This window comes from Apaloderma vittatum, unplaced genomic scaffold, assembly GCF_000703405.1.
Source record: "Apaloderma vittatum isolate BGI_N311 unplaced genomic scaffold, ASM70340v1 scaffold6095, whole genome shotgun sequence".
Lineage (NCBI taxonomy): Eukaryota > Metazoa > Chordata > Aves > Trogoniformes > Trogonidae > Apaloderma > Apaloderma vittatum.
Window position 1 is genome coordinate 21,621 of NW_009716405.1, and position 24,887 is coordinate 46,507.

Genomic DNA, 24,887 nt, shown 5'->3' on the forward strand with positions numbered 1-24,887 from the left:
ACAGTGAGGAAAGGGGCACAACCTCATATTTGTTCTCTTTGCCTCTAGACATAGGGTCTTAGGTGATGGAAGTAATGAGTCACCCATTTTTGCATAGTAGGCAAAACCACGTGCAAAAGCACTTTGATGTGAACGTATCTCTAATAACCGGCAGAACTTCAGTGCATTTACTTTATGAGATCCAAGATGTCACACAGTATCTTTCAATTACCCCGGGACGTTGTGCTCCACAATGTGAAGGTATCTTAGCAATGCAATCTCCACAACATTCAGTGGTAAAGACCCCTCTTCCCACTAGAGTATTTCTTCAGGAGGCACTAGTGTCACTCTATAGCACGGGAGAGTTTTGCTTAACTAAAATTGCATCCACTGCAGGTAGGTTTTCAGTTCAGTTCCTCCAAGCGCAGTATCTACAGGGCTCTCCTGGTGTACCTTCAGTACATAGTACATACAAATAATCTTCTGATAGTCAAACACAATCTTGAGCAATGGAACTCAACAATCCATCTTTACCTTCAGTTGCCTCAGTCAGTTTGGTTTCCCAGGATGTTACCAGCCGAATGCTCACAAGGCTTTCCTAAATCGTAAGACATGACATCCAGTCTCCTTCTCAGCGCCCAGGCAGCCCAAGCTCCTCAACCACCTGGAGATCATCTGACTGCCCACATGAAGGTGTTTGAGAAGGTTTTGCTCTGCTTTTGACAGAACTAAACTAACTGTTAACGGAAAAAGTGCTTATCAGCAGAATTAATTTCACAGACAGGGAAGGTGAGGGAAAGGAAGAGATATGTCTCTGTTTTTAACTGAAAGACAAAAAGTCAGATTAAATGGCAATATAAGAATGCTGACAATCCCCTCAGGAGAAAGCAATTCCCATAACTGAGGACCCTACACTGGAAAGATCTGATGAGTTTGCTGTAGAGCTAGGCTCAAAGAGTATGAACACATCTAGCCTGTCAGAAACATGCAGAGGGATCTAAAGAGATCTAAAGAGTTCTAAAGCTGTGTAGGGCCTCTAGAAATCCTGAGGTATTGAGGGGCATGTTCTTGTGTGGGTTTGTGTGTGTGCATGTGAAACGCGCACCAGGACGATCAGAGACAATCATTGGCAATGTATTTAAGGAAAGAGCTGTTCCTAAAGCCAAATGGGAAGGAAAAGGAAAAAGACAAGAAGGCTGAATCACAGAATGGCCTAGGCTGGAAGGGACCTTAGAGATCATTTAATCCAACCTCCCTGTCGTGGGCAGGGAGGCCTCTCAACTAGATCAGGCAACGCATGGGGACCAAATGGGGATTGAACCCACGACCTTGGTGTTTATCAGCACCACACTCTAACTGACTGAGCTAACCAGGCTGAGATCAGTGAGAAAGCACTACAATGTCTACACGCTAGAGAACAGATTCTGAGCAAATGACGAAGGAACTAGAGCTACTAGCATAGAACAAAAGTGATTCCTTTAAAGGTCATAGAGGAGGAAAGAGCAAGCAATCATGCTAAGAATACAGATGAATAATTTCAGGAGCCCAAGATAAAAAAGGTAAAGGTGATTAAACAGCATTGTGTCTTAATTGTGTGATAGAATTGGTTTGGATTGGTTAAAAATAAATAAATAGGGCAGAATGAATAGACAAGGCAGGAACTTCACTGCCAATGGAATTAATTATGCTAGGAGTTAAGCCATGTCTAAATCTGTAATTAAGGAGGTATTCTTGGGAAATAGGTTTTCACAGCAAATCTCCAAATTTAAGATGCAGCATTATGCTAAGTATAGGAAGTCATTATTTCTGTGTGGGTTGGATTTCTTTACTAGTCACTAAAATAGAGGGAGATGTAATTTAGATCCTGTTTTGATAATTAGTCTTAGATTTAATGATCACATATTGATTCAGTTAGACAAAGAAAGCACAAAGTCACTCTATAATTCACGTTTTATTTCAAAGTGTACGTTTTGAGAAGCTAAGAGAAATCTACTGAACCAAATTTTTCACAGAAAAAAAAGCATGAAGAAGCTTGGAGTATTTCACAGAATCACAAAGTGATTGAGGTTGGAAGGGATGTCTGGAGGTCATCTTGTCCAACCTCCTGATCAAGCAAGGCCACCTAGAGCCAGTTGGCCAGAACTTCTGAATTTCTCCAAGGATACAGACTCTACAATCTCTCTGGGCAACCTGTGCCCACATCCAGTAACGTTCACAGCAAAAAAGCTTTTCCTGATGTTTAGGAGGAACCTCCTGTGTCACTTTGTGCCCCTTGCCTCCTGTTCTGAAGTTAAAAGTTTCAAGTCAAAAAGTGAGAAAACCACAACAGAAGCCAAACCCTTCCTGAGCTCCAAACCAGACAAAAGCAAGCCAACAAATAAATACCAACAAGCTCCAGACCAGAAGGACAAGCAGATGAGAATAAGTTTCAGATTTTACTTACCGATATTGATCTTCAAAGAACATCTCTCTTCTTTCCATTTCTTGTTGTCTTTTTTTCTTTTCAAGTCTCTCTGCCTACAGCATTAAAACCAAGAAAACATACCTGAGATTTCCAACAAGTCAGAAACAAACACTCATTATTTCAATTCAGGTATTTCAATATTCTCGTTTTTAAAACAACTATAGTAGCAGTCGAATACAGAAGTGATTCAATCTCAAGTTTAAAAGAATTCAGACATAACCGAACAGCTCCTAGTCAAGAGACGAATATCACAGAATCACAGAATGTCAGGGGCTGGAAGGGACCTCAAAAGATCATCTAGTCCAGCCCCCCTGCCAGAGCAGGATCACCTACAGTAGGTCACACAGGGACACGTCCAGGCGGGTTTTGAATGTCTCCAGAGGAGGAGACTCCACAACTTCTCTGGGCAGCCTGTGCCAGTGCTCTGTCACCCTCACAGGGAAAAAGTTTTTCCTAATATTTGTATGGAATCTCCTATGTTCCAGCTTGCACCCACTGCCCCTTGTGCTGTCATTGGACACTGCTGAAAAGAGCCTGGCTCCATCCTCCTGACACTCGCCCTTGACATATTTATAAACATTAATAAAGTCACCCCTTAGCCTCCTCTTCTCCAAGCTAAAGAGACCCAGCTCCTTCAGCCTTTCATCTTAAGGGAGATGTTCCACTCCCTTCAGCATCTTTGTGGCTCTGCGCTGGACTCTCTCAAGCAGTTCCCTGTCTCTCTTGAGCTGAGGGGCCCAGAACTGGACACGATATTCCAGATGTGGCCTCATCAGGGCAGAGTAGAGGGGCAGGAGGACCTCTCTCGACCTACTAGCTACTCCCCTTCTAATACACCCCAGGATGCCATTGGCCTTCTTGGCTATGAATATGAAATAGAAAACCACATCGTGCTCCTGGCAGATCCACCTATCGTGGCCTTGGGAAGGTCATGTGAGCCTTCACAGCTCTCATGCCATTGCACTGTTGGGGCCATCCCTTGGTATAACTGATGCAATATCAGTCCTAATAAGAATGCAGATGACGTGAGCCACCACATCAAGGCACATGACAGTCTTACAGCACTCAAAGTGCAGTGATATGAGTACACGTAGCTCTGCCCATAGATCCGTGGCCTTCATGAGCATTAGGTAGTGGGCAGTCGAATATATGTAAGATGGGTAAAAGTGGGAGACATTTGTACTTAATCAGTGTTATTCTGCCTCAGATACCACGCCCAGTGTAAGAGTCAACCAAAGCCTTGACACACAAAACTCCTCTGGATGCCATACAAGTAAGTAGTCAAGTCCCTTAAAATAAAATTGCATATAATTTCCAGTGGAAGGGTTGTCTAAGCTGCCCTACCCCTGGAATTCAATAAAAATAAATTTAAAATAAATTAAAATGAAAATTTAATTAAAATAAAGCAGAAACTAGAAAACTTCATGCAACATCAATATGTAGCTCAAGCTAAATTCCAGTCTAAGGGACGTCAAATTTTTTTTGACACACAGGCTGTAGGTTAGTCCAGGGGGAAGAGCAGTTAAAAGGCAGTTCAGTGTATTAAAAGCACAGATCAGAAGTGCCAAACTGGGATTCAGCCTTGCTACATTTTGAGCATAACCTCCCACACTACAGTTAGTTGAGGGGGGTGCTCCAACAAGAGCTCCCACCTGAGGTTCACAATGACTAGCACGGTGAGTAAACTGCAACCTTGGACTCTCTCCCTGCTCATTGCCCGCTCTAAAAATAAAAAAAAAAGTAATTGTTTGGTAACCCAGTAACCAGACATTGCTCTAAATGAAATGCCCTCGAAATTTCAGACAATACCTTGCAGAGATGCGAAGAGAGATGTAGGTGGGAGTGGCCCAGTTGGTCAGAGTCCCAAATCAGGGAGAGGATGCTACTTGGATGGGAGAGGTATTATGCAAGGCCAGGTAGAATGTGTGTGTGTGTGTTTAAGGGGGAAAACGGTGTAAAGAACAGGACTGTAACTCTCACTTCCATTATTTTCTTCCTGTTCTGCAATCAATAACATTTCAGAAAAATTACAGTTCTACTGGCAGTTACTCAATTACTTTGCCTTCAGTGATTTCAGGGTGGGTACTTTTTAATTGGATGAAGAATGACTGTCTGGAACAGATTTGCAAAACAAGTGCAAAATCCTTCTCGGCATGTATTGAATTAAGAAAAAAAAATACTATTATATGTCTGCAGATAGGAAAAGAGACACTATGTTGTGTAACTGTGTAAACTGTTGGAAGGCAAATGACTTTGGAGTCGTTATTTGGAAAAAGGCAATGGGAAAATAAACAAAAGGAGGAAGACAAATCTCTGAATAACATGTCCCATTGCTGTGTCATTTGACATGTTGAGACAGTGGTAGAATGTATGAAGTACTGATGCAAAAAAAAAGTAATGAAACTAAAGTAAGGAATACCACCCCACAGAATAGGTGAATTTTGACATTGTTCAAAGGATATCTTGTGTGCTCCTAACACCTCTACCCAGAGATAGATGATTTTTTTAGGCAAGATACTCCCACACATCTCTGCAATCTAGCAATTTACAGGAAAGGAAAGGAAAGGAAATAGGAAGAAAGGATGTCGGATGGCATCCTGTATTGTCAGAGGTGATGTTGTAATAGAGACACCAACAATAGTTTTCAGGCTTTTCCCCACCACTGCTCAGCACTGCAAACTGCTGCCTTCACTTCTGAAAAAGCATTTGACATGGCATCCACCATCATATTGCAAGGCTCCTTAAAGTTCAAATCCAAAGCTCACCAGAGTTGTTGTGGCCTAGCTCCTAGCTAAAAACCCCACAGTGCTATTAACTTTGATAAACACAATCCTTCAACATTATCCTCATATCCAAAGAGATGAAAATTCCCTACGAGCTATTATATCACCAGAATGGTTCTTGAAGAAAACTCCAGCATATTGAAATTATTTACTTGTGGCTGCTGTGCCTGTTTTCTACTCTGGAGACCCCTGGGACCCCTGCTTAGGATGCATACATGTGACAGGCAATGGGACTGGGACTTTCTCTAACTAATGACAGTCTATCAATAGACACTGCCAAAGCACTCCACATTTGGCACCATCTTCAGAAACAAAGCCAAGAGTGGAACAGCTGCGATATTGAAGGTAAACATGTTGAAAAGCATTAGCAGAAGGTCTATAAAGAGACCAGTTTTAACAAATTCCTGAAAAAGGCCATGCGTGCTGATTAACACAGTCAAATTAAGAAGCACATGATTTGATAAAGAATAAAATGAGATTACAGTTTATTCTAAATAGGACAGATTCTAAAGATGACACGACTGTTACTATGTAATGTAAGAGCAAAAGAAAGCTACATGCAATAGAATTACACTGAACCTTTTCACTTCAGATCTTTTCAATATTTTTGTACTTAGTCAAGATTTAGAATTTACAAGGAAAAGCTAAAGGCAGAGTAACAGGAACAGAGATTGAATGACAGGAAATAGAAATATCCAGTGCACTGAAGTTATGCTATTATGTGTGCAGCACAAATGCAGAAAGCTTAAAACCCCAAGAAGTCAAGTATTAGTCACTTGCTTATTTTCTTGGGACTTGACAGTCCTTTCACCCAAAGGAGACAAAGGAAGTTATGGTTTGGTCTGGTCAAATTCTGTGATGTGAAGGGCTGCACAAAAGATACCCAACTGTGGATGTCTGCTCCTAAGGAGCAAATAATAACAGTCCGTTCTGTGTACTCCCCTCACTTTCTGCAGATTAGACACGCATCTCAGGACTAGGGGTGAATACAGAAATAGGGACTCCCACGCTAACGTAACAAAGTCTCTCCAAAATGATTTCAACGAGCGCTCAGAGATCACTAGCTTAGAAGAATATCTAAACTCAGGCAGCACAGGGTTATCCCAGGAACAAATCAAAGCAGTCCCAGGACAAGCTGCCTAACATGGAGCATGTGGGATGCCATTCACTGCTAAAAATGGAGACCCAAGTGTTGGTTCACACAAACTGCTCCAGTGAAACACAGACTGAGGAAGGAGGATCCATCTTTCTTCACTCTGGGAGCTGGAGAGAGATAAGGTAGATGCCAAGAGCACTGGTAACTCAGCACCAAAGCTCATGGTTAATTAACAAATGACAGAGACAGGCAGGTGGACTCACATGGATGGTAAGGCAGACCTTCCATAATTGGGTACTGCTTTGGCAGACACCCAGTTTTCTCTTGGTCACAAAGATAAGGGGAGAGTGAATACTGCTTTTCTCTGCAAAAGCAGCATTAAAGTATTAACATAAACAGATCTGACACTCATGAGCAGCACTTGCTTGCAGTACATCACCCTTAAAATCAAGGAAGAACTGAGCTGAGGTACCAGAATCCATTCTAGTTATTGTATATTAGTCTGTAGGGCTTCACCATTCACGTCTGTTGGCAAAGTAGGTCTCACGCTGTGAAAGTCTCAGGGCCCCTGCTGATAAAGCTGGCTAGCCATTATCTCCTTTCGGACTGTCAGACAATTTAGTTTTTATTGAATGAATAACAACCTCGAGCAAAAAAAGGACTGGCCAGCAAGAAAAGAAGATGGCTTGTGAATCTGCAGAAAGACATGCTCTCAGCACGCCCTGCAGGTGCAGTTGTCTACAAATCTATCACTTTAGGAAAGAAAGTTCCTCTCCTGTGGTAACCAGGGCCCAATATTTTTCATACAGTATGAGTTCTTTTGGATCCTTTTCCTCTCATTCTCAGCTCCCAGGAGCCTTTCACCTGCAGGCAGGGTGAGATATCCAGATCAACACCTTTTATTGGCTTTCCAGCATGCTTTTCTTAAACACAGATTTGAATTTTTTATATGTAAATATCTTCCAAGCAGAAATCTTCATCAGTTCAATCCCTATTGTGGAAGACAATTGGAATAAACAAATTCAAATTAAGAGTTCCTTTTCATGGTCCTCTGCTCTGTTTGCTTGCTTTGTGGGTATATGTTTATTTATTCAAATTAAACAGTCTGTTTGGCAAAGATGTTTGCCATGATATTATATTCTCCTTTAGAAGAAACTGATAGTTAGAGTTTACTATCTACAACATCTATAAAGATTTTATAATCTGTGGGAGTGATGGTAAGGAAATTAAAGACCATGAAAACAAAACTGATACATCAATATATTTTCTAGATGTAATTATAAATTATAGCAGTCTTGCAACATTTTTCTTGTCCAATGCCCACAGGTGAACAACGTATATTTAACAGCTGAATAGAGTATAATTAATCCCCTTTCTGCCATTGACATCATCACTGCTTTTGGAGCTATGGTACATATGCTGGTAACTGTTAATGATATTTTCACATGAAAAATATGTATTGCCCCTGTGAGTTGTTATATATGGGCTTATCCTCAGAAAGTAATGCTAGCTGCTGAAAGACTGGGAATAGACTACCATTTCTTACAGGCAATTAAGGCTATTTTTGTTTATGCATGCCCCTGTATGCCATTCAGTAGTAATGATTTTTTTTTAAATTAACCCTGGACATTCAGCTTCTACACAGAAGATAATTTTTGCTGTTGTGAAGACACAACTTGCTAACCTGAAATCTGCCTTTCTCTCATTAGTGCTGTGCACATCAGTATCATGCTCCTCCTCTTCACTTTTTTTCATTTAAATTTCATGTTATATCCTCAAGCAGGTGCTAGTTGGTTTCCACCAAGGGACATGAATGAATTTTACAATGATTTATGCAGTAAACAGGACGAGAAAATGCTTTGTGTGAGTAGCTAGAAAAAAACAAACGCACGCAAAATAAAACCAAAGATTTAAAAGCCAGCTATCATTGGTGTCAATATATGCCGAATATTAGGTGGAAAAGTGATCTTTTTCACAATACAGCTGGGTGTGCAAGCTCCAGAGGGGCTGGAGTGGCATCTGAATTTCAGGATGTGCTCAGCACAGTGCAGGTAGACTACACTGACCTTTACATGATTTGGATGCCTTTTCTACCACAACAGGCTGGATTTTCTTGTTTTCTTTCCATGAATAGAGCAGGTAATTATGGAATTCTATACGGTCTTTGTGCCATCTGCCACACTCCAATCTTACAGAGAAAACTCATGCCAAAGTGAAACATATAACCTGTATACACAAAATTAATCCTGACCCTGGTGTTCTCCCTTTCTGCTAACACTTCAGGATGGATGTAAATGAAAGATTGAAGTTTCTGAAGAGCCAAAGAATGCTCAAGCCCAAAAAAACACCAGGTTGGGCATCCTTCAGCAAGCTACAAAAAATAGGACTGGATTTCCGAACTTCTGATGCCATCTGGGGCTATCAATTTAATTAGCTTCTTCCATGTAGTTCAGCAAAATTAAGCATCAAGATATGAACATTGTTTTATGGCTCCAACTCTGTAGTAACCATGTTTACCTTTTCTCTCTGAATTGCTTTCTTTTTCAGAATTTCAGCTTCTTCAGCTGCCTTTTTTGCTTTTACATATTCTTCTCTCTTTTGCTGTAAAATATAAACATGGAAAATTATTTTACATATGTATGCATACAAAGAACAGATAAGGTAACTTGACTCCTGTACTGCACATTTTTCATACCCAAAGTGTGTTTGAGAAAAGTTTCCAGAATTTTCTTTTTAAATAAGGCACTGAATAAAGCAGGTTGTGCACAAGCTACTCCAGTATTGGCTTTCTGAAGACTAAGAAATTTAGGACTGATAAATGGGCGTCCATGCAAGGAATCACACAGCTGATTCATAACTTACAAGTATTTATACTTTTTATAACAGGAACAACATTTCTACATAAGCACTGGTTGGAGTGGTACATTGATCAGTTGAAGCCAGGCAGCATGCAAGAAAGTACAGTGAGGCATGTAAGTGGTTTTACAACTGTACTGGTTATCCTTTTAGATATGATCTGTGATATGGGATGCCACATATTTATAGCTAGATTTCTCATTTCCTTCGGTGCAGAACATTTGTTTCTAATTTTCTGCTGCTTCCTTCAGGATTCATCACTTTCTTTTGTCAAGCAGCTCTGAGTTCATCTTATAGCCATAAGAAACACGTAATGAAAGAATTTTTTTCATGTTCTTAAAATAAAAAAACAAACTTATTCTTCCTGACCTTTTGTTGGTATTTAGATTGCATGAGCATCATTTGCTGTTTTTGCCTTGCTTGATACTCTGATTCCTTTCCACCTATAAAAAAACCAAAACACCTATAAATTGCATTTTTCATGAGCATTTGAAGTTCAAATGGCAGACGTTTCAGAGCAAAGCAATATAACAGATTAGATGTATGCATATACAGGAAATTTTTCATAATTACAGTAGTTGTCTAACATTAAAGAGGACAGGAGACCTGTTTGATCATTTTATCCATCCCTCAAAAGCACAAGCTTGTTATTTACAGAACATCCCCTGTATCATGCACTCTACCAGCAAATATGCTCTGTAGTATATGATCAGTTTACCAAGGAACTATTCCATTTTCAGAAAATCAGTCACGCTTTGCAGGTGAGTCATTTTCAGATCCAGCTTTCACCTACTTTGCTCAGTTTGCCACACACCAACATACAGAGTCAGAAATTTTATTGTCAAAAATTTCCCTTTTATCAAATTTAGGAGCTTGGGGTCTGCAGCTTTAATGGGATGCTATCATTCGAATATCTTCTAAGTAACATCTTAGGGCTCAAGGAAGAATCTCCTTTCTGAAATGGAAATCAAAGCCTTTTCCCACAGACCTCATATTCATATCTAGGCAGCAGAAGGTGCCCTTTCCAAAGGCACAGGCTCTCTTTCGAGAACATTTAAAGCTTTGTCCATAATGTTCAGCCTTCAAATAAAAAAAAAAAACAAAATCAAACAACCAGCCCACAAGCAAAACAAACAGTATTCTGCTCTAGTATTTTCCAAAGTATTTTCTTTTTTTGGGAAAGCCAGTAATTCATTTTCTCAGTTGTTACAAAGCACGACAGCAGCCCCCACTCCATTCTGAGGATGAGGGATGTATTTGCGCACAGTTTTTTTCTGAGAAGTTCCCCAGTGACTGCTAATTCGGCAGAATCAGCTGGACTGATCTGTGCTACCTGAAGTGCCTGAAATGTAAGACAACTATATTAGACATTTGAAGAAGGATCACTCTTCACTAAAAGCAGCTTTCTATGCTTACTAATGGAAGGCAACTAATCTTTAGGTGCTTTTGTGATGTTCAGTGAATGGGAGATCAATTCCTTAAATGTGGCAACATTTCTATTCACACAAATAACTCCCTAAGATCAAGTTCTCAAGAAAGACTGCTCATACAGTATAAAAGCAACGAGTTTACAGTTGCAATAAGTACACAGATGGCATTGTAGTCTGTCTCCTCTGAAGGTCTAGGAAATAGAATTGCTGCTAAACAAGTTTTGATACCTTCTGAATGCTTGACTTTTTCCTTCTTTCTAGTTCTTTACTGGCAACTTTTGTTTGCTACACTTTTCTGCATGTACTGCTGGACATTGACTCTAAACAAGTATTTTTCTGATCATTACTAGCCACTACCTATAGCCTTTCAGTCAGGTTTAATTTATTCAAGCTAGCTTGGCCATAATGTGTCAAATGTTTCACAGAAGTCAGAGTATGCCATGACTTGCTTTATAGAATATGATCAAAAAAAGAGGCTCCAGTCATTGTTTATGGAGGAGGGTGGAACTTGCATCGTTCATTGTTCTCATCCTTCCATAGTACCTGAATGTTTGGCAGTCAAATATTACAGTTGAAAAACAGTATACTTATTTCCCTATGGAAAGCCTGACTGTTAAGAAACTTCAACTTTAAGAATTCTCTGGTGACTTACACTAGATGCGTAGTCTCTTAAAATCACTCTGAGAAAATAACGTAGGATACATTTTTACCTTAATGAATACCTACAGTTGTGAAATTAGAGATGTCACTTGTATTTTTTAATTCTTCCTTGAGCTCTCTTCTGTTCCAAATTTGTTCCTGTGGGAATTATGAGAGCTAATAATTTTTGCACCTTACCTCTTTCCAGAGGCATTGAACACAGTGCGTGTGTCTCAGTCTCCAGGAGTCGTTCTAAATGGCAGTTAGGCAGTGACTGAAGATCCTCACATAACCTTGAACTCTTTCGTCTTTTTCTGTTTTTTTTTCTTTCTCTTAATTTGCTTCTTTCCCGATAGAGTTTTTTTTAATGCAGTAGAACGAGAAGAAGTTAAGGTTCCCCACGTTCAGTCACTATGGGTTTACCACCACATCTCCAGTCACACAGCCAGCCTGCACACATTCTGCATGGACAGCACACGTCAACTTTCTGTTTTCAGATTTCACGTTAGTTAGCAAAAAGCTTTGTGATCCTCTCAGGACAGAAGCATGTCTTCTAGGATCTTCTCACTGTCGAGAAGCAGGTAGTATGTATGAACTCATGAAAACCATGTCTGGCCACACAACTGGGCACTGCAACAACCTGCAAATGTAGATTCACCACAGCAAGAAACTGGGAGCCAGCCTGCAGGGCAAAACAAACACGCAGGAGCAGTATCACCTTGACCACAAAAATGCCAAGTGTATGTCCCTTCAGAGACATAAACCTGGGTTGGAGTCAGTTCCTCCATCTCCCACCTGGTATCTGTTTTTCTACATATTACAACACCCCAAACTTAACCTGTGTAACATGGGAAAGAAAGAACTTTGTTCCTAGGTCAAGGGAGACAATGGCCTGTACTGTGCACCTCAAATTCTCCTATGACAGCCAAGAGAAGGAAGAGCAGTTCTAGATTTACAAAACTAATAAAGTCATCGTTATTATCATTCACTCTGTCAGAATGAATTTTGTCCCATTTCTTTTAGTGCAGCTCTTCAAGGTCATTGCATTTTTGCTGCGCAGTATCACCATCCTGTTCTATACAGATGATGTTTTCAAGTTTTGTCTTGTCAGCAAGTTTCTTCAGCTCTCTCGTACCTTTTGTGCCAAAGATATTAAAGGAAGATACTAAAACAAGATAGGTCTGAAGACTGGTACTTGAAATGCACTTCTAATAACCTTCCTCTTACTTGCAGTCTTATTCTATCTACAAGATTAGGGGTGGGTTGGCTGGGGTGTTTTTTGCCTTCTCTCTTTTTTAACTAACTCCCAAATTACACTAAATTTAAAATTTTCTAGTGGTTGCAACTGAAAAGATCTCCCATGTTTTCTCTTACCTGTCTAGGAAAAAAAGGGTACATTTAAACTGCAAATACCTGAAGCTGCAGGGATCACTTTTACCTCTTCAAGAGCCAGCAGTCAGGAAAGTACATGGGCTAGCTCCTAATACAGAAGAGTTTTCAGGAGACATTCAAAACACAGAGACATTAACCACAGACAATGTCACCAGTAGGAGGGATAATCCACCTGGTTTTCCCAAATGTTAATATAGATTATCTACACTGATCTTGACAGATTTCTTGAGTGACAATATATGCTTTTTTTTGTTTCAGAAGCATCTTTATTGCCATGACTCTCAAAATGCACAGAGCACATATGGTAGGCTTGTGTTAGCCCTTATTGACATTGAATCAGTTTAATAAGTAGTCTGTGAAAAAAAGGTGAAAAATTTCTCATCTCCTGGAAGATAAAATTTTGCAATTCATAACAGCTGATTTACATATCTTACCCAGTCTCTGTGGAACCAACTTAATTGGCCCTGGTCTGTGCTGTTTCTTCCATTGCTCCCGGTCATCCAGCTCTTTCTTAGCAACTGAGCAGGTGTAAAGAAGAAACAAACATATGGAAGTTAGAGGCAATAGTAGAAAGTAAAAGGTAGGCAGTATTGCTAATTGTATGTAACCCTGAAGACCCATCCAGGAACTGATAAGCTTGATATCAAGGGGTGCAGGCACCCCCCAGGAGGTCACACAGTCACTGCAATGATCAGCTAAGAAGGCAAACATTTCACGTAACTCAAAACTCTACGGTGAGCAAATCCTAGGATTCAATCCCAAAAGCAAAAAAAACCCTCCTAAGTGACTGCTAATAGACTGCTTTTTAACCCCTGGGAACATGTAGGTAAATGCCACAGTATTTACTCCTGCAGGTGAAGCAGAAGTTGTTACATTAAGATTTTATTGCTTCTTGGAGGGAAATGCTTGTGCTGTGATGCTCCTCAGCAGGGAAATGAGGAATAAGTAATTTTCCCTCCCAAACACATGTTTGCTAAATAAAAACAGAGGAATGCATGATTCAGCTTCAGATTAAGACAGTTCAATATAGGTGTCCACACATGAGACAGGTGGCAAGTTCCCATCGTAGCCAGTGGAAATCTAGTCAATACAGCACCAGCCATATGTTCTAGAATGGCTGGTTGATTAAACCGCTCTCTCAAATCAAATGGTGGAGAAAACCCAAAAATTCCTTTCAGTAGCAAGGCTCAAAAAGCCTATGGCAAGTTTTACAGTAGTACTTCAGCTCATTTCACTCTTACTAAACCCAACATGAACCATATTTTCTAGTGGGAGGCTATGGCTATCAGATGCTAAGAGCAGCTCTCTACTAACAAGATTAAACCAGTTTCTGGGCAAGTCTCTAAAGAGGCTCAAGAAGGCCCAAGATACATCAGCTTGTTATTTCACCTTTAAAACAAGCTCTTAGGTAGAGACTGGATTCGGTGAGGTCCTCATTCTGCCGGTATTCAAGGCAGAGACACCTGGCATGCTTCAGACCTTGGATACTGGAGGTACAAAACAGATCTTTATTAGAGCAGCACCACCTTTGCTATTAGTGTCAGAGTTAGCTTTACTAAGATCATCTGTTTTTACTCCCCCATCCAGAAGATTATGGGTTGGTTCAGAAATCCCTTTTCTTTCTTATAACTAAAGGAAACCCAACCCTACACCAGCCTGCTGGTGAAGCATTTCAGCCAAACTCACAATGTTTGAGAGGAAAGGATTTAATTGCACTGTTTACCTGAGGGCTCAAAATGTGAGGAGTGCTGACACACCTTTGGTTTTCATATCTTGCACAAATAAATAGCTGGAAGCATAGGACTGCAGTGCTTGGTCACCTCTGAATCCAGAATTTATTTCATGGCTGGCTCTTGCTGGCACTTTGCCAATGAAAGTTTTTTAACACATGCCTAATCTTTCTGGTATAAGTTCAGGGTGTTCCTGTTCAGCTAATTTCGCCAGCCAAGCAAAGGTGAACTTATATCCACAGATATTTTCCATCTAAAATGATCTTTTCCAGCTTCATTAAAGGAGCCACCTACAGTCCTGAAATGGAGATTCAGGAACCAAATGTAGTTCTAGTTGCTTTAGTCTCTACATGACAAACACTCAAAAACATTCCTTACTTACAGTTTTCTTCCTCCTACTAACCCAGAGAATGTCTGAAGTTGGCTTCTCCAATCTGAATTCAATCCTATAAAAGTCGGATAGAGCTAATTCCAGCTGAGTCTTATAAACTCAGCTTGAACAGCTCCAGAACTGAAATTACCAAAAACCTTTTCCTGAACAAGACTTTTTCTGCATGAAGTTTAGTCATATGAAAAGTTAATCTTAAGAAAAGCCTACACAATGATGCAGAATGCTCATAGGACTGACTGTACTGTCACAGTTACACACATAAAAGCACTCTAAGAATAAGAATAAAAGTTGCAAGGGTAATAAAGCACAAAAACCCCTATACTTGTTCAAGAAGAAATAATGTACTATCATATTAGAAAACTCAACTTACTTTGTTGCAACTGGTTTCTTCTGGTTTTGTTTGGAGTTACCAAGACATACGGGCCAACACTAAAATGAAAGAAAACACTCTATTTTTTCTGTCTAGAGAAAACCAAGACGAGAAGGGGGTTCCTTCATCAACAAGGTCAGCTTCCTGCTGTTGTAGCAAATAACTTCATATTAAAACTGGTATTTATTTTCACCCAGCTCTTCAGGGTTTTTCAGTTAATACTCTAGAAATATTTGGAGTTGGCTGCAAATACCAAGGATAACATTTTCAGAAACTTTTAGCGTAGCCTTCAGTTTTCTTATTCAAGTCTCACTCCAAACTGCCAACCTCAAAACTCAGACATTTCAAATAAAATCACTTCCTTGAATCAAAAACATTCCATGCAGCAGACAACTACTCCCACAGCTTGCTCAAGCACAGAGGAAGACCACTGTCTACTGGGAAAAACAATGGTGCTGGTAGTCCCAACCCATACCCCGAGGGCACCAATCACCTCACAGATTTAGGAAGCCTGCCCAAGAGTTGCCCAAGGAGTGTGCAAAATCATATAATTTATGATGGACCCAGGTGACTTGCTTTCAGCTGAAGCCTCAGTTTCCTCGTCAGCCTTGTGTGTGTCAGGCACTGAGAATTCTTTGGGCATATTTATCTTGCTGTCATGCCTAAGGTGCAACTCACTGAATCAGGTCAAAAGCCCTGTTTTGCTAGACTTAATTCAAAATGCAGTTGTTATCTCAAGGAGCTATCAATCTAACATGACAGTAACGAAGCAGGACAGGATTCAGAGTGTATGAGGGACTTGAGGTGATCAAAAGAGTGATGAAAACATGTCAGTTCCACTTGGAGAGAACAAAGGGGTTTATCTACGCAGTGTATTGCGTTATGAGTTTACACTGCTCCTGCTCAGCGGAAGCTGAGCCAGGGGGTACAGGTTTACCAGAAATGCACTAAGCAGCAGTTGGCTCCACATATTAAAATAAGCACTCGGCAGGGTTTTGTTTGCACATGTGGGCACAAATATTTCATCTGACTTAATTGTGGGGAAGGAAAAAAACAGAAAAAAAAAGAATAATGCGGGGTGAAGGCTGAGCCTCTTAAAATAAGGTAGGGCTGCAGGGAGTGGGTGGAGGACAAGCTGGGAAGCAGGGAGAACACAGCTGGCTGTGAAAAAATAGCGAGAGGAGGCCCGCCATCTTAGTGGCAAAAGAGGAATGAAAATCATGGGAAGAGATCAAAGTGCAAAAAAGCTGCCTGTTGCTGTATCACTCTAACTCAAGGTTTGAGAAGGCAAGTATTTATACTCAATTACCTCTTTCTCTTTGAAGACTTATTCTAGGAGGATGTGGATTAATTTATGAGATTAAACTAGTAAAGATAGAGCTGTGAGCTTTAATGGGGCCATTTAATATGATCCTTTCCCTTCCTGCCAGCCTACTCTGTTGCCCGTGAGACTGTTCTTCACCTTTCCACTAAATCCTAGACCCTCAAAGGCAGAACCTAAGAGAGCAGCAATGCAATCGTGGCACAACTATAACACTTCCTTAAAAGAAGTTTTGACAACTCATCTTGCTTATGGCCTAACATTGCCCATCACTGATTTTTTTTCAGATTTTTCTTTCTTTGACTGAGTAGCAGCATTTCCAGTTTATCCCAAACTGCCTTTGACAAGCTGCTGTACAGTTTGCCACTTTCAAGAATTTTTTTAGTAGTTTTCCTTGGATGACTTAGATATTAAGATCATATTTCTATCAAGTTCATACAGTTATTAGTTTATTAAGGTTGTTAAGTACTTTTTACACTCCCTTCCCTTTGCAAAAAATGGCTGGAATTGTGAGTTGCAAGACCCTGTATTTCCCACTCTCACCAAAAAAAGAAGTGTCTCTCAGATCCCACTGCTTCAATTCACTAGAGGGCAGAAGAGTTACTATATCATCTGATGTATTTGATGACTTCACGTTTTGGTTTTGTTTTAAATTAGGAACTGAAAGCATGGACCACTGCATGTCTGCACATGTATGAGAAATCAAAATATCAAAACCAGCCCTTCTGATGTGAATAATTTCCTTCGCTTCCTTCTGCTCTTCAGCTGGACAGCTTTGAGTCTGCGATGCCAGGAGGAGTCCACACTCCTGACAACTGACCATGGTCATTATCCAGAAGGTCAGAAGGAAAGCACATGAAATACAGTGAAGGTCATTCAGTTTATAAGAGGTAGAGGTGACACAGCACCTCCTATGTCAGGGAAAACTCTGTTCTGTTTTCCAAAAAGCAGTTTAAGAGTCACTGCGCTTAAAAGAGTCCTTACTTTAAGGCAATTTGGTTTTCATGTTATTGCAATAAAGAAAGAGAAAGTTAAAATAAAATGAGGATGTCAAGTCTGCAGCGAGGAGGGAAAGAAAGAACAGGATTGCAGTTGTCTTCTACCTGATGCTTATACTACATGCCTGGTTTTCATGCAAGTTAACATACTCCCCCCAAAAAAATTTGATAGTGTTCACCTTGGTGTCTGAAAAGACAGTAACATGTAACAGTGTAGCTTTGGGTACTGGGATCAGGGAGGAGGAAGAGTGAGCATGTGGTAAACCACTTGTGGGGTGGGTCAGGATATGAACAGTGGGAGAGGGGCCAGATGAGCTGTTGCCTGAGACTTACCTGCCCTACCAGTTCCAAGGCTATAACTAAAATCTGCACCTAGCACTCCTTGTTTCCTTGAGTTTGTTTTTTTTGAAGGAAAGGAAGTTAATGCAAAAACCCACCACCAGCTTTCATCTTGTCCTTTTAGCCAGCTTGCAGGATACTGCATGTCATTTCTTTGTTCAGACAAAACCTCCGATCCAGTAAAGCCTATAAAACCCACTACAGCCTGTCAATTTAATATTCCAGTCAGTTTCTGAGTTGCCACAGTAGCCGTAAGTCTGGAGCAAATTATCCTACTTACCTGGGTAGCAATTAAGGAAACGTGAAGATTTGAAGCTATCAGCGGTATGCAGACTTTTTGTACTTTACACCAGTATACGAAGTACTTCAAAATCCACAGCCAGAAAAGATGATAAAGAATTTAACTTTATAGGTCCCCTAATAATGATTCTTATTGTTATATGACTTAAGCCTGTCTTTCAGATAGGGTTGTTTTATAAATAAAAATACAGAAGTCACTGGAGGGATGTGTGGGGGAACATCTTACCCAGGTTATAGCTCTTCAAAAAAGAGAAACAATTTGTCTTCTACCTTTATAGATCATATTAATCTTGATGAGACCTTTTTTGGTTTATTTTCTCCACAGAAAATTGGAATGTATTGACTAATTACAGAGACTGAACAGATATTAATGAGAGTAAGAAAGTTATAACCCAGTAAAAGAATGTAACTGTATTGAAATAAAACCAAAAAGCAACCTATGATTTTTCATACAGATAGACATTAAATACCGAAGTAGTGGGAAGATAAATACCTATATGACAATGCAAATAATAGGTAGATATAGAAACATTTCAAACAGGAGAAACATGCAATTCAGTCATAGGAAACCTGCAAAGATAGCTTACAGTTTGAGTGATCAGCAATACAGAGAATGCCATGTCTGCAGTCTTAAATTCTGAATCCTGTGCATAACTCTACTCATCCAACTAACACTACTCAATGACACTTCTATGCTTTCAGTTATAGATCAGAAGAATCTTTCTTGTACTTTCTTTCAGGTTGCTAAAAAAAAGTTTATTTCTCAAACTGAAAAAAACCATAAGAACTGCCTTTCACCAACAATGTTTTTTGCAGGGCTCTGCCCTTCAGTTTTCCCTCAAGCTGGCACCAGCCATCTACCACAGGGGAGCTTTCCAAATGAAGTGTGAAATAGTTTAAAGAGTTAGAAAAGTAATGGCTATTATAAACTATTTCCACTTACACTGTTTTATACTGTGGGTGCATCAGTACATGAATGCCATAAAGCTGAAAGCCAAGTATTTTGCTCTGGTGGGCAATGTGCTTTGTATAAGAGACAAGAAAACAAGGAGACGGTAGATGGAAAGGAACACAAATGACCACAGCTTGGGAAAATAAAAAGGGGCAGGTTCACTCTGGATGGCACAGATTAGAAAGATATGGAGGGATCAATCCTGGTGCAGTGCCATGCCACCCTTTTGCATCCCCAGGGAATCTGGAGCTGGAGAATTTGTGGCTTGCTAAAGCCTATCCCTAAACCTAATATCAGAATTGCATTGATACTTATATTCCTATTGCCACTGAAGGCCCAGAATAGAAGGATGTGCGGGGAGCAAAGTTAATGCAGAGTGGTGCTCATCTTTGCATGTCTTCAGCAAGACCAGAAACTTTGGAGTGTAGGTTTGAGGTTCTGAGAACCCTAACACCTAATATCAGATTTGACTTGAGGTTCATGTCAATTCAAATGGGTGGGACAGATTAGAAAGTTGGGGAGGGATCTTGGTTGGTGGAGTATCATGCTATATATAATATGCCTTTTCCATCACCAGTGTCATTGGAGCTGGAGGCTTTCTGCACTTCTGAACTGTAATGCTAACCTTAACATTAGATTTTAATTGCAGTTGATAAACAAGAACCATAGGTGGCTTAGATTAGAAAGTTGGGGAGGCATCAATGCTCTACTTGGCATGGCTTTTGCATCCCCAGTACCCTTGGAGCTGGAGACTTTGTGCTTCTCTGAACCCTAATTCCAACCATAATATTAGATTTTTTTTTCCCCTAATCATCCGACCTCCATGGCTGGTCCAGATTAAAAAGTCGTGGGGGAATCAATGTTGGTGAAGTGCCATGCTTTCCTTGACATGGCGTCTGAATACCCAGCGTTCTTGAAGCTGTAGGCTTTGTGGCTGTCTGAACTCTAACCCTAACTCTAAAATCAGACTTGCGGTTATGCAAAACTCCTTGGGTGGCCGAGATTAGAGAGCTGCGTAAAGGCTAATGTTGGTGGAGTGCCATGCTCTACATGGCATAGCGTTTGAATTTCCAATGTCCCTGGAGCTGGAGGCTGTGTGGTTGTCTGAACCCTAACCCTATCCCTAAAATCACATTTGCGATGCTGCTGAGCACCCAAGCACTATAAGTGGCCCAGATTAGAAAGTGGTGGAAGGATCAATGCTGGTGGAGTGCCATGCTCTCCTTGGCATGGCATTTGCATCCCCAGTGTCCTTGGAGCTGGAGGCCTTGTGGTTCTCTGCATCCTAAACCTAACCTTAACCCTAATACCAGATTTGTGTTGAGATTCATGTTCCCATCACCATGGCTGACCCAGATTAGAAAGTTGTGGATAGTTCAGTATTATTGCATTGCTTTCTCCCCTGCACATGGCATTTGCATTTCCAGTGTCCCTGGAGCTGGAGGTTTTGTGGCTCTCTGAACCCCGTCCCTAATCTTAGTATCAGACAGTGCTCTGTAATGTGAACTGGACAGCAATGAGAATGACAGTTCCTCCAGTTTGGAGGTTTCATCGTGGTCAAGTCACAGCACCCTCTGTATCAAAACCACCTCAGTAAAGAATAAACGACAGGTCCTTGTCATAAGAGACTTGCTTCTGAAGGGTGTGGAAGGCCCGATATGCAGACTGGAGCTGCTGCATAGGGTAGTCTGCTGCCTCTCTTGGGCTCAGATTAGTGATGTTAAGAAGCATATTCCTTTCCTAGCAGAGCCCTCAGGTTATTATTCCATTTTGATCTTTCAGGTAGATAGTGACAAAGCAGTGAGAAGAGGTCCAAGGGCACTGAAGAGAGATTTCAGGGCCTTGGGATGATTGGTCAAGGGATGGGGAGCGTAAGTCATATTTTACTCCATTTCTAGGGAATGATGAGGGGATAAACAGAAGAGCCAGCAGGTTAATGTCTGGCTCTGAGCCTGGTGCTACTGGCAGGAGTTTCAGCTCTTTGACCATGGCTTGATTTACAAGACACCAGGCCTGCTGGTAACAGATGGGAAAAGTTTATCTCGCAGGGGGAAAAGGGTTCTAGGACAAGAGTTAGCAGGTCTTGTTGAGAGAGTTTTAAACTAGATTCAAAGGGGGATGGGGCTGCAATAAGGCATGCTAGAGAGGTACCTTGATGCAGTAGCTCAGCATTTGTGGGGCAGCGTGCTGGTTTTTTTGAGAACCAGAAGTCCTACCACCCCTCAAGGGGAAAAGCTACATGCTCAACTTCCTCTCTGAAATGCTTATGCACTAATGCATGCAGCATGGGGAATAAACAGGGAGAACTGGAGATCTGTGTGTGGTCTCAGGGCCACAACTCATTGCAGTTACTCAGACATGGTGGGACAGCTCACATGGCTGGAACACTGCCATGGATAGCTACGTTCTTTTTAGGACAGACAGGCCAGCAAGGTGACGTGGTGGAATTGCTCTTTATGCGAGTGAACAACTGGAATGTCTTGAGCTCTTGCTGGGGAGTTGAGAGCTTGTGGGTAAGGATTAAGGGGCAGGCTAATAAGGGGGACACTGTTGTGGGTGTTTTATTATAGGTCACCTGATCACGACAGGGAAGTTGATGAAGACTTCTACAGGCAGCTGACTGTAGCCTCAGCTTAAGGCCTTGGTTCTCATGGGGGGCTTCAATCACCCTGATACCTGCCGGGAAAGCCACACAGCCAGGCATGTACAGACCAGGAGGTACCTCCAGTGTATTGACGATAACTTTTTGACTCAGGTGGTGGAGAAGCCAAAAAGGAGAGGTGTTCTACTGGACCTAGTATTAACAAAGAGGGACTGGTGGAGGACATTAAGGCTGGGGGAAGCCTTGGCTATAGTGATCATGAGACGACAGAGTTCAGGATCATGGTTAGTATGTACAAAACAGCAAATAGGATTGCAGCCTTAGACTTCAGGAGGTCTAGCTTTGTCCTCTTCAAGAGACTGCTTGGAGAAATGCCATGGGTTAGGGGTCTGGAAGTTAGGGAGGCTCAAGAGAACTGATTGACTTCCAGGATCGGTGTATCCCTAAAAGCAAGAAATCAGGCAAGGGAAGATGGATACTTGCGTGGTTGAGCAGGGAGCTTCTGAAAAGTCTCAAGTGGAAGAAGGTAGTTTACAGTATGGGGAAGAGGTGACTGACCACTTGGGAAGATTACAATAATGCTGTCTGCATGCAGGGATGAAATAAGGAAAGCAAAGGCCTCCTTGGAATTAAACTTAGCAAGGGATGCCAAGGTCAACAGGAAAGGTTTCTTCAAGTATAGTGGAGGCAAAAGGAAAACTAGAAAAAGTGTAGGCGCATTGTTGAATGAGGCAGGTGTCATGGTGACTTTGGATGCAGAGAAGGTGGAGTTACTGAATGCCTTCTTTGCTTCAGTCTTTACTGATCTGGACAGCCCTCAGGAGTCCCAGACTTTGGAGGTAACAGAGAAAGTCTGGAAGAAGGAAGACTTTCCCTTAGTTGAGGAGGATCATGTTAGAGATCAATTAAATAAACTGGATATCCACAAGTCCTGACAGGATGCACCCACAAGTGCTGAAGGAGATGGCACAAGTTATGCCTGGGCCACTCCATCATCTTTGAAAGGTCCTAGAGAACAGACAAGGTGCCTGAAGACTCGAGGAAAGCCAGTGTCACTCCAGTCTTCAAAAAGTGCAAGAAGGAAGACCCAGGAAACTACAGGCCAGTCAGCCTCACCTGCATCCCTGGAAAGATGATGGAACAGCTTGTTCTGTGCATCATCTCAAAGCATATGGTGGACGAAAAGGTTATCAGAAGTAGTCAACATGGATTCACCAAGGGGAAGTCATGTCTGATTAATCTGAGAGACTTCTACAATGGCCTGACTGGATGAGGGGAGGGTAGTCAAAGTTGTCTACCCTGACTTCAGTAAGATCTTCAACGCCATCTCCCACACCATCCTCATAGGCAAACTTAGGAACTATGGGTTAGATGAACGAATGGTGGGGTGGATTTAAAACTGGCTGAAAGGTAAAGCTCTGATGGTTGTGGTTAGTGGTAAAGAGTCTAGTTGGAGATCCGTGACAAGTGGTGTTCACCAGGGGTCAGTACTGAGTCTGCTTCTGTTCAACACGTCCATCAATGACCTGCATGAAGGAATAGAGTGTATCTTCAACAAGTTTGCTGACGACACGAAACTGGGAGGGGGGAATGACACACCAGAAGGATGTGCTGCCATACAGTGTGACCCGTGAAGGCTAGAGATTTGGGCAAAGAGTAACCTTATGAAGTTCAACAAGGGCAAGTGTAGGGTACTGCATCTAGGGAGGAAAATCCCAGTGTAACAGTATAAGTTAGGGGATCACCTGCTTGAAAGCAGCTCTGTGGAAAAAGGCCTAGGAGTCCTGGTGGACAACAGGATGATCACGGACCCGCAATATGCCCTTGTGGCCAAGAAGGCCAGTGGCAATCTGGAGTGCATCATCAACAGTGTGGCAAGTAGGTTGAGGGAGGTCATCCTACCCCTCTACTCTGCCCTGGTGAGGCTGCATCTGGAGTGCTGTGTCCAGTTTTGGGATTCTCAGTTCAAGAAGAACAGGGAATGGGTACAGCTAGATGATTAGGAGACTAGAATATGGCTTTTATGAGGAAAGGCTGAGAGACTTGGGGCTTTTCAGTCTAGAGAAGAGAAGACTGAGGGGCAATCTTAACAATGCTTACAAATACTTAAAGGATAGGGTAGTCTTTCCTCAGTGGTGCCCAGTGACAGGACAAGAGTTAATGTGCCCAAACTTGAACATAGCAAGTTCCATCTAAACATGAGGAGGAACTTCTTTACTGTAAGGGTGAGAGAGCACTGGCTCTCACTGGGTGAGAGAGGCTGCCCAGAGAGGCTGTGGAGTCTCCTTCTCTGGAGATATTCAAAACCCGCCTGGATGCATTCCTGTGTGGCTGCCCTAGGCGATCCTGCTCTGGCAGGGGTTTGGACTAGATGATCTCCAGAGATCCTTTCCAACCCCTATAGTTCTATGATTCTGTGAAGGACTGTTATGATTGAATTTAAAAGAGAAAAGGGACCCAACTGCCAAAGACAATTGTCAAATCTCCTTCAAAGATACACTAAGCTGAACTTTCCATTCAGTTATCAGGGATTGTTTTAAAGAGCAGTCAAGTCCATGCTGCCACAAAGTACTGTTTTCACCAAAGCTCCCATGCCTCACAGAGCAGCCTATGCTGCTAGGCACCACTGAAGCTGCCAAATAGAGGGCTACAAGATGCCAAATCCCAGCGAGCAGACAACTGTCCTGTAGGTATCCCTGTTTCGCAATGCACACACAGCCAGGTGCTAACAATAACCGACAGCCACAGTTCTAGACCTCCGTCGAGCAATATGCTCTGTGCCACGGCGGTGCCATAGGCAAGAGATCTGGGAGGGTGCACAAACTTTGCATGCAGGCTTGGAGTTCTGGTTTTCCATCTTTACCAGCAGCATCATCTTAGCAGTTTGCACCTCAGAGACAAAAGTGATTTACTAGGGCTGAATATTATACACTGACTGATTCACCCTAGCTGCGTGTATGCTCTTAACACAAAAGGCAGAAAATAAACTGCATTAGTAGAAAACGTTTATCATCAAAAGTCTATGTTCATCGATTTTGTCCTGTGTTTGCCACAGGCTAGAAGTGCACTTAATTAGCACAGTTCAGCTGATGTCTGGAAGCTTATTAAGGTAGGGTAACTCACTTTCGTATCAGGTCCCTCTGGTTAGCTAAAGCTTTCATTAAAACGGCCAACATTTTTGCCATAGTGAGGCCTTGGGATAAAACAAAAACTTAAATTCTGCAGAAGTGAACTTGCACAGGGAA

The 24,887-nt window shown here is 41.6% G+C and overlaps 1 protein-coding gene across 1 annotated transcript in view; it reads right to left on the reverse strand.

Moving 5' to 3' along the window:
• The window catches only part of EPSTI1 (epithelial stromal interaction 1 (breast)), a gene marked incomplete at its 3' end in the record, with an annotated part of 49,862 nt that overhangs the window by 19,984 nt on the left and 4,991 nt on the right, over positions 1 to 24,887 (reverse strand). Inside the window, exons 2-6 of the mRNA XM_009869513.1 lie at positions 15,131 to 15,189; positions 13,074 to 13,157; positions 9,548 to 9,621; positions 8,840 to 8,923; positions 2,423 to 2,496 (exon numbers count right to left, since the gene is read on the reverse strand). Coding sequence (XP_009867815.1) covers positions 2,423 to 2,496; positions 8,840 to 8,923; positions 9,548 to 9,621; positions 13,074 to 13,157; positions 15,131 to 15,189 — 375 coding nt within the window. The remainder of the gene's footprint in view (positions 1 to 2,422; positions 2,497 to 8,839; positions 8,924 to 9,547; positions 9,622 to 13,073; positions 13,158 to 15,130; positions 15,190 to 24,887) is intronic.